The sequence below is a fragment of the Lonchura striata genome, chromosome 28 (genome assembly GCF_050655825.1).
Source record: "Lonchura striata isolate lonStrDom1 chromosome 28, ASM5065582v1, whole genome shotgun sequence".
In the NCBI taxonomy this organism is placed as follows: domain Eukaryota; kingdom Metazoa; phylum Chordata; class Aves; order Passeriformes; family Estrildidae; genus Lonchura; species Lonchura striata.
Window position 1 is genome coordinate 5,211,215 of NC_140730.1, and position 10,457 is coordinate 5,221,671.

The 10,457-nt window shown below is 48.6% G+C and overlaps 1 protein-coding gene across 3 annotated transcripts in view; it reads right to left on the reverse strand.

The window, feature by feature from the left end:
* MLLT1 (MLLT1 super elongation complex subunit) overlaps nucleotides 1–10,240 on the reverse strand; it is a 31,681-nt gene extending 21,441 nt beyond the window's left edge. For 2 of the 3 annotated variants that reach the window (XM_021544291.4, XM_085562546.1), the window contains exons 1-3: nucleotides 10,044–10,240; nucleotides 6,299–6,479; nucleotides 3,358–3,440 (exon numbers count right to left, since the gene is read on the reverse strand). In XM_021544291.4, the coding sequence (XP_021399966.1) occupies nucleotides 3,358–3,440; nucleotides 6,299–6,479; nucleotides 10,044–10,055 (276 nt within the window). In that variant the 5' untranslated portion in view covers nucleotides 10,056–10,240. The other variant, XM_085562548.1, reaches the window with a different exon arrangement.
* Between the last annotated feature and the right edge of the window lie 217 nt (nucleotides 10,241–10,457).

The window sequence follows — 10,457 nt, forward strand, 5'->3', positions numbered from 1 at the left end:
TAGAACAGTTCTTACTAAAGCTGTTCCTTCCCAGAGCACAGGTTGGTATTTCTTCAGCCAAAGCAAAGAGCACACGGGCTCTGACAGCCAGGATTTGTCATCCCAGTATCAAATCAGAACAGGGAAAGGAAACGGCTAAGAAAGGAGACTTAAAACTGTGGAAAAAAAAACATTTCAGCCAACCATGGCAAAGATCAATCTCCACAGACTGGCTCACTCTCTTTATAAATCCTTTCTCTTCTCACCTTCACAAAGCTAAACATGCATCGATAAACAAATCCCAAAGCCTCTGCAAGTCTGGCTTCAGCTGAGGACACACATCAACAAAAACGTGTCAGATTGTGAAGAACATATGGCCTCAAAACCCACCCAGTTCCCCATGCCCAGTCACCTCCAAAGAGCCTTTTCACCCCAATCCCAGAACCAATCCATATCATCTACTTGAAGAGAATTACTCAAGGATGAGTCTCAAATGCTGTAATCAATTCACAATATCTGCTGCACTCACACCAGCTGATCCCCACCAGTGTCAACAGGTTTACATAGATCAGAATAAGAACAAGGCCTTGAAGTAATGAAGACTTCATTTGGTGTTTTAACACCATCTTCTTTAATTCAGAAGAACACAGACTGTATCCTAAACCTTTGTCATTCCTCCTCCTCCTCTTTTTAATTTTTATATTTTTTTTATATCCCAGTCTTGGCATTCCTGTCTTGGCAGAAGTATTTACCTCTCACATTTCCTTCAACTCCACTTACTGAAAATGATCAGAGCTCTTAAAATTCCCAGATGGCATCATCACTGGGCAGTGGTGGACAGAAGACCCAGCTGAATATCCTGAGCTGGAAGGGACCCCCAGGGATCATCAGCCCAGCCCCTGTCCCTGCCCAGACCCCCCAACACCCACCCTGAGCAGCCCTGAGAGCGCTGTCCAAACGCTCCTGCAGCTCTGGCAGCCTCGGGGCCGGGACCATTCCCTGGGGAGCCTGGGCAGTGCCAGCACCCTCGGGGGGAAGAACCTTCCCCTGAGCTCCATGCCAAGCCCTAGCACAGCTCCAGCCCTCGCTGGGCTCCTGTCCCTGCTCACCCCCTCAGCAGCAGCTTCTGAGCTCCCTGCAATCCTAAGTTAGTTCATGCTGAATCTGAAAACACATCTTTGCTCCAATGATGTGCTGGAAGATGGAACCTTTTCCACCTTTTCCCTCAATCACCCCTTGGCCCAATTAAATAATGAGAGGTGCTGCCTGAAACTCCTTAATTAGCAATTTGTTAATCAGCTTAAAAATGGAAAAGAACTTCTCCAGAAAACATTCATCTAAAAAACAGGGCAAAAAATGAGTGTTTTGAAGATCTGTAGATTTGAAAACAAGTCTGCAACTCAACCTGTTCTCCTATTTATTTGTCATGTTTCTGAAGACCAAAATGTCAGAAACAAAGAGCTTTCTCCTAAATTAACAGCTCCTTCCATTGTTTCCAGGGAGAACAGAGCCCACCTATTTCCCTTATTTATAAAAGCCACCTCTCTGCTCAGTGCTGGGGAACAACTCTGCAGTCACGTGTGTGGAGAAACAATGAGGAGTGATGACCCCAGTGGGTGTGAAAGCAAGTTCTAGTCAGAAAAGCTGCCAGCTCCATATTCCACGAGGAACACAGGAATATGAGGGACACAGGAATATGAGGGAAAAGAAAACACAGGAATGCAGATGGCAGTCACAGCAAACATGAGCACCTATGAAAAGACACAGAAATGAGGGAGCTCTGAGGATTTGTGAGAGAAACCGTTGGAGAGATGCAGGGAGAAGACTGGGGAATGGCTGGGTGAAGAAAGGAAGGGAAAATAAAAGGAAAGGGTAGAACTAAAACACAGTTCACCCTTCCCAGGCATTAGAGGTTCCACTTTTAAGGAATCAGCCTGGAGAAATTCACATTTTTTGGTCAGGAGTATAAAGGATATTGAACCTGACTTAAGCCGATATTTAGTGCAGATGAAGAATTTTCTGATTCCCATCTAAAACCTCAGAAAAGCCACCAGAAGTAGAACTATCAAGCTTTTGAGGTGTTTTTGTTGCACTCAAGTCGTAATTTCCAGTGTTTGCCAAAAAAGCTGCTTTTATCAACAACAGTCACCCCTCAGCCCCTGCCTGCCATTCTTCTTCCCAGCCTTTTGGCTTACCCTACCCATCCAAAAAACAACTTCTGGGCAAAACATTCCCAGGTTTTTAGGAGGGCACTCAGTCTTCTGCGGCCATTATCTGCCTTATTCCTCCAACCCATAAGGTGGGATCAGAGCAATGTAGCAGGCCAAGAACCCAGCCCAAAATGCTGATTATTCACAGAGTGACACTGCCAGGAGAGCATTCTGGGCTGGAGTGGGGACAGAAGGGAACAGCAGACAGATGTTTGTGGGAGGGACAGGGAAAGGAAGATGGGAAGCTAAACAGAATGAGGTTGATACATGTGGCCTGCTGTTAACACACCTGGGGTAAGGGCTGGTGCTCAGAGAACTGAGCGGGTGCGAGAGCACAGACTACAGGGATGTGGCTCAACATCTTTGGTTTAGTTTACCTCAGGGATCATAAGCAAAACATTAGTTTTTATTTTATTATTTAAGCAGTAATCAAACACAGAAACAGCCATTATTCATGTTTAACAAAACAATTTAACTGAAACTGAGGTAATATGAACACAAGTGCCCAATTCCCTGTTTTCATAACCTACAGCATGTGACCTCTGTGGTAGACTTAAAGCAAGCAATAAATCCAAATTTTAACCTTCATATACTTGCTGGCAATGTATCTTAAGACTTAAAATATTTAGTGTTTTCTTTCTGGAAGAGCACTGAGTAAGAACAAGGATATCTTTAAGACAACTCTAAATACTTGTGCTACACATGCAAATGTTTGTCTTGGGCCTCTGCAGATTTCATACCTACATAGTTAAATTTAATAAGCTTGCAAGTTCAAAAGCAGATTTTTTTAATATATAGAGAATCAACACAGTGTTTACAAATATTTATAGCATCAGTATTTTATGTTTATTTTCTTCCATATGTACATAAAATATTTTAAATTGCTTTAATATCCTCCATGCTAAAGAAGCTACAAGTGGTACAATCTTTGCTCAGAATCTCCAGGACCATCCACTGTCCTGGTATTACCTTTCTATCCAATTCCATTTCTGCCAAAAGCTTTCTTTTGAAGTCTGGCAGGAGCTTCCAACTCCCAGTTAAATTCTATTTATTAGAGTAATAAAAAACACACACATAAAACAGTCACATAATTTAGAGTCTTTCTGTCAGGCAGTTTCAGGCTCTGGCACAGCTCAAAACAATTAGAAGACCAGAAATCAGATTCTACCTTGTTTTTGAAGTGCACTTCAATGGGCATAATGAAGCCAGCGTAGCCAGACTCCTCCACCTTGTAGGGGGGCTCTTTGCACACTGAAAGAGAACAAATAAATGTGAGCTTGGAATTCAGTACAACTTTATCTGAGCCAAAAAGGAGCTGCAAGAGGAGAACTGGGCCTCTGACGACTCAGGGCACAGTTAAAACACTGACCTTTGTGGAAAAACCCACACAGAATAAGATGGTGGCCACAGGCTTAGTTAAGAACATGAAATCTGCTCTTGGCTCCTCCCATGGAACGGAAACATAAAACACTGCAGGCCCGAGTCTCAGTGAGATCCTTCCCCTCCTGTGCACCGAGATACAATTACATTTCTGGCCAGGCCCACAACAAACTGCCAGTTCCAAGTGCCTGGCAAGGAAAGGCCAAGACCCAAAAGGTGGAACAGCACAGAAAGGTAAACTTTACTTTGATGCCCATATTTTTGAATCAAAACACTACTACACATAAGCAGGTGATTACTTTTTCCTTGAAACACTCCCCTGCACTCCTCAATGCTCACAGTTGGGTAACAGCCACGCTCCAGGCTGCTGCTTGCCCCACAGGTGAACAAACCTGAAGGGCAGGTGAGCACTGCTATTTATTTCACACACAAGGAAACACGAGGAGGAAGGTGAACCAGTTTGCTGTTAAGGTCAGAGCTGCTTAGTGCAGAAACAGCAATTAGAAAAGTTAATTGCTTCTCAGAAATTAATCTGCATGTCCCTACCTCAGTTCCCCCTGTCCCGCTATCTGGTGTGGGTTCATGCTCCTGAATCCTTCCTATTATCCATTCCAGGATATCCAGTTTGAAGAATTCCAGGATCATTTCTTTGGCCATGAAGTAGCAGCACACAGCAGCTGCCAGAAGAAACATGAGACCCACACAGATATTCTCCCTCTCAGGAACTGGATGCACTTGCATATAATTTATGCACTACAATATATGTAAATAAAGTCAATTAGGTAATTAGAGGAATTCAGTGCAAATCTTTTGAGTTTCTCTTAAGAATTCCAAGTAATTAATATGATTAGGAAACAGTACATCAAACCTAAAAGCACACAAATTATTTTCCTTTAATGTAGCTGTATTATCCCCTCCCAGCTCTAAGCACTTCTACCATCATTAAGGTGCTGGAAAGCAGCACTCCAAATGCAGCTGAGAAAAAAGGGCATCACTAAAAATAACAAAAACCTCTAGACTTGCTTTAACTTGAATTGCATATAAGAACCCTGTCGTTTAGAGGGAAAAATCCCAAACCAAAGAGCAGTGCCAATATGGCAGCAGGAATCTTAAGCTTATCTGCCAAGCAGCCTTTGTTCCTCTGCCACTCTATTCTGACAAATTCCGAGGGCTCCAAGAGCAATCTGCCAGCAGCACGAGCCCACCTTCAGCACCAGGATTTGCTCCAAGAGGGCACCATCTGAAGAAACCCTTCAAATAAACTCAGGACTAGGAGAGGCATTTGCTACAGTATTGAGGTACAACCCAGACACGCCTTGGTCAAAGGCACGCTGGCATTAGAAGCAAGCTCAAGGAAAAATGGAAAACCCAGGGACTGGGAGAAAATACCCCTGGAAAGGCAGATGATACAGCAACTGACTGAGCAAAGGCCATGGTTTTATACTGCCAGAGGGCAGGGATGGATGGGCTATTGGGCAGGAATTGTTCCCTGGGAGGGCAGGCCCTGGCACAGGGTGCCCAGAGCAGCTGTGGCTGCTCCTGGATCCCTGGCAGTGCCCAAGGCCAGGCTGGACAGGGCTGGGAGCAGCCTGGGACATGGGAGGTGTCCCTTGGCACCCCCATGGCAGGGGGTGGAATGGGATGGGCTTTAAGGGCCCCTCCAACCCAAACCACTCCAGGATTCTATGTACTATCCCAACACAGTTATTTGTAATAAATTCATTACAGTAGAGGACAACCCACAGATTGCATTTTTATTCTATAAATCAGCTTTCAGCTCAGTCCTGCACCTGCTTGTCATACATCAGTTTTAACAGATCAGTTTGAAGGAGATTTTTTTCAACACACAGACCAGAGTCACACCCTTGTGAATGCTGAGCACCTCTCAGTTCCTTTCCACTGTGGACTCCCACAAATACCCAATGTCACAGGTTGTGCTAAGGTGTCCTGAGTGTCCTGCTCCCAAAGCAGTATTGCCAAAAATGCACATTACAACAATTCTCACGGGCAGCTTGTATTTCTTAAAGCACTAAGGGTGCAGCTTCAGTTACACAGCCCTACACAGAGGTAACTGCACTGCCCCTGAGAAGGGCAATTCCTGCTCCTCCATCTCAACCTCATGAGCTCCAGTGGCCCCATGCCAAGAATAAGGTTCATTTTGCTCCAGAGTCAGAAAACAAAGTCAGAAAATAACACTCCAACCCAACCACAATGACTGCACTGGGCTTGCAGGGGAATGTACAGCAAAGACATCATCACCCTGTGGCAACATTGATTTCTGCTGGGTTAAGACTACCTGAACTGGCACCTGAGACTAGAAATTGCAAGAATCTGCAAAACTCTCCATACCCAGTACACATCTGAGCCCAGTAGTAGAGCACCTCTCATGTGCTTCCAGCTTTTGCTGGTGAATTCTAACAAATCAAACCCATCTTTCCCATTGTTTGACATGAATTATATTCTGCTGTCACTTGTGTCTGGAGAACCTGCACATACTAATGCTTAAATAAGAGGAGAAAGCAGCTCACCTCCTGCCCTTTCAGCAGAAGAAAGGTCCCATTCTCCCTGACCTTCCTCCAACACAGTGGGGAAAGGTTAAAGCTGGAGTGCACGCAATGGACATTTCTCTCCTTTTTAAGGAGATATTTCACAGAAAAGCGACAGTTCGACACAACCTTGACTTGCAAAATGCTGTTTCATAGAGATAAAGCATGCCCAGCCCCTCTGACCTCGCTTGGGTTTTGGGAAGCTCTCGTGCAGCCGGAAGACGACGCGCTCCACGAAGTGCTGGATGTCGCACTGCTCCGGGCCCCGCACGAACACCATCCAGTCGTGGGTGAAGCCTTCTGTGGTCGGCTTCTTGCGCAGCTGGGCCCGGTGCCCCAGCTCCAGCTTCACCTGCACCGTGCACTGCGTGGGACAGAGGCAGGAGCGTCAGCAGAGAGAACACAGAACTGAGCTGGAAGGCACAACACAACAGGGAACACAACAGCCCCCATGTGGGGATGGGCCTCAGACTGCAAACCGCTGCTATCGACGGCAAAGCTGCCACAAAAATAGCTCCCAGCACCGCTTCATACCTATTTTCTTCCTAATACTCACATTGCAGAGAAAGCAGCTCTAAAAGAGGGATCGGTTTCTCTGCCTCACTTATCAGTTAAATTGTCAGCGAAGTCCTAATTGAGGAATCTTTATTTCTAGAAAGTGTCAGAGACAGAACTTGATGTTCACAGCTTACAGAATTCACAGCACTGACAGAAAACTCGTCTTGAAACAGGAAAAATCAGATCATGAATTGGTGGTTTATGATATTCTCTAGAATATATCACTCACCAGAAGAAAATTATGTTTCCTGTATGATTCTAAACATATTTTATTATCTCACTTTCAAGACCAAGTTGACATATCTGCCTGTACAATGTCCAACACTAAACTGACCTAATTCTGATTTGCACTCTTGAATCCTACTCTGATCACTGAGTAACAGAGAAGGCGTATTCCACGTCAGGCTCAAAGAACAAAAATCCCATTAAGTGCCTTAAAAACCAAATGAAATTAATGGTGAAAATCCACATACTATTGCAGACTTCACAGCCAGGAAAAAGGAAATGAATTAAACAGATGTAACACAGAGAAGGCAAATGGGATTCAGACACAAGATAAATCAAGGAACTCTTAGAGCCACATTTGTAGACAGACAAAAACACACAAGGTACCCAACTTGTGCACATTTGTTACACAAACCAGAGCAGCAGCAGTGATTCCAAACTAAACCTACCAAAATCCAGCTTCAGCACCAGAAGGGTCATAGAAAAAGGGGCTGGTTTTAGTCCCGACCCCATTCTTCACTTCAGGCTTGAAAATAAGTGTCTTGCTCTTCCTAGCAAGTCCCAATTACTACTGAGAGAGGCAGCATTATTTGTCATTACCTATATTACATGTTGACCTGGAGCCAAACCAAGGGCATGTTAGACAATGAGCAGGGAAAGAGAAAGCTTCCTGAGCTCCAGACAAATGTTTAGGGAAAGTATCATCCTTATTTTCCCCCTGACAAACTGCAGCAAGGACTGTGATCACAATTAATGCTCAAAAACTACTTTGCATCTCCAGCCTGAGATTTTTTTTCCAGAACATGGTGAATACTTGCTGGAAAAGCACAAGTGACTCCATCTCAGCCTTCTTGTCTTTGTAAAAAGCTCTCACAGGAGGTCTGCAGAGCGCCAGGCATCAAAGCCTGACCTCCCAAATTGCAGTCCAGTTCCAATTTCAACCATAAGCCTTAACACACTCTTTCAGGCAGTTTAATCTTTACAGCAAAATACCTCCAGCCACCCAACACATCAATCCTAAGGCTTGGGGACAAACTCATTAATTCCTTCACCATTATTCCTACAGCATTTCTTTGGGATACCTTCCTCTGCAAGTTCTCTTGGCAGGCCATTTTTTCCTGTTCTTAGGGCTTATCTACAGCAGCTCCACCTCGCTCCTGCGCTAAGAACCAAGGCCCAGGGCCGGCTGCTCTTTCATGTCGCATTAAGGGCTGAGAAGAAAGGCAAGGTGTGCTTCTCTCCGAGCACAGCAATCCCTCCAACGCTGCAAAAGCATTATGGAGCCAGCCTGCCGAAATCCTCAGCTCACATTGGAGTGTGCCTGCAGGCCTGCTTTATCTGGGATGCTTCCCACAGTGCTCACATCCCCTGAGCCAGCCTGTGCCGCAGCCTCACGTTATCGATTCCGTAATTACCCTTTAAATCCTGCTACTGTTGCCAGTTACTACCCCTCTCCTGAGAAGCGCAAATGACTGTCAAGCTACAAAATCTGCCTTTCCGACTTGAAACGGCGGAGAAATTGGAGCTGAGAACCAGATGGGGCTGTGTGGAAGAGACCGAAATTAAACATAAAAGAGAACTGTTTAACTGAGAGTGAAAGTTGTACTTGCTGCACTCCTCACACCCTGCTCCAATTAACAATCGCTGTGAATTAAGCCAGAAGTTGAAACACATTTGAAAATAAGATCTCCCAACATAACCAGCATCCAAAGTTGCTCCGCTGAAAATGGAGGGTTTTTTCCTTTTTTTCCAAGCGTGTCTCTCAACAAAGGGAAATCAGGATCCTATTCAAACAATTTGTAATAATACAAAGGAGCCTGCTTTCAACTTCTCAATAAACATTCTGAAGGCTGCTCTGGTTTTTGTTTGATGTGCTAATTGCCTGAAAGCCATCAGCAGCTCCCATTCCCGCTCCTGCGGGTGATTATCCGGGATAGCGGGGCTCGCTCCCGAACCTCAGCCCGGGAGGTACCTGTTACCCGCTCCCGCACACAAAAGGCTCCCCATCCCCATCACCTCAGGTAAACTTCCCGCACGCCTCCAGGAACCCCCCGGGCGGCACTGACCCTTCCCGGTGGCATTAACCCTTCCCGGCGCGGCTCGGGGGGGGTCCCCCCGCCGGCACGTCCCTCCCCGGCAATAATCCCAGTTAGGAATTTGCGGGAAATGCTGCTCACACCCCCCGCCGCGGGCGAGGCTGCAGCGGCCGCCCACGGAGGGGAGATGGCTGAAGCCCCCCCAGATGGGTGTGGGGAGGTGTCCCCCCGCAATGGGATTAAGGAGGGGGTGTGAGCCCCAAATGCGGGGTGGGAAGGAGGAGTACCCATCAAATGAGGGGTGTGATGTGCCCCCCTAAATGGGATTGGGGAGATGATGTACCCCCCTCACAAATGGGGGGGTGTGGAGGAGGTGTGTCCCCAAAATGGGGCGTGGGGAGGAGGTGTGCCCCCCCAAATGGGATTGGGGAGGAGGTGTGCCCTCGCAAAAGGTGCGGGAAGAAGGTGTGCCCCCCAAATGGGATTAAGGATATGTGTCCCCCAAAAGGGGAGTAGGAGAAGGCGTGTCCCCTCCCCAAATGGGGGGTGGGAAGGAGGTGTGACCCCCCCCAAACTGGATAGAGGGGATCTATATCCCCCAAAAGGGTGTGAAAAGGAGTCGTGCCCCCTAAATGGGGGTTCTATGGAGGAGGTGTGCCCCCACAAAGGGGTGTGAGGAGGACGTGTGCCGCCCAAACGGGGTTGGAGAGATGTGCCCCCGCAACAGGGTGTGCACAGGAGAAGGTGTGCCCCCCAAGTGGGACTGCCGAGGAGATGTGCCCCTCAAAAACGACTGGGAAGGAGGTGTGCCCCCCCAAAGAGAATGGGGAGGAGGTGTCCCCCTTAAAGGTGTGCGGAGGACATGTATTTCCCCCCCCCCCCCCAAAATGAGGGGCTGGGAGGAGCTGTGCCCCCCAAAGAGGGTGTGAAGAGGAGACATGCCCCCCAAAAGCGGGGCGATGCCGCCCAGCCCCCCCTTACCGAGGAGAGGGACGCTCCCCCATTGAGGGTCCCTTCCCCGGGGGTCCCTCCCCGACGTGCCCCCCTCTCTGAGGGGGGGGCGGCACCGCCCCACCCCTCCGGCAGCGCGGCGCGGCCGCTCCCCTCACCTGATTGTCCATGGCTGGGCACAGCAGCGCCGCGGGCCCCGCTCGCTCGCTTCCACCGCCGCGGCGGTTTCGCTGCCCGCTCGGCGGGGGGAGAGAATCTCTTCCCCCGCTCAGTCCACGAGCGAAGCCGCTCTGTCCGTCCCCCCCACCCCCCTCCCCACCGCCTCGGCCGCCGCCTGCTCGGTCGCGGCCCCTCACGGCCCCGCCGCCCGCCTCATTGTGTGTCACTCACAGGCAGCGCCAGCCCCGCGCCCGCCCCGCGGAACCGGAAACCGCCTCAGCGCCACAGCGGCCCCCGCGCGCCGCCAATGCCCGCGCGCCGCACGCCGCGGGGCGGGGCCCCGTGATGGACAGGCGCGCCCACCAATGAGCGGCGGGCGGGCTGCGGAGTGGGCGGGCCCGTGGGCGGGGCCA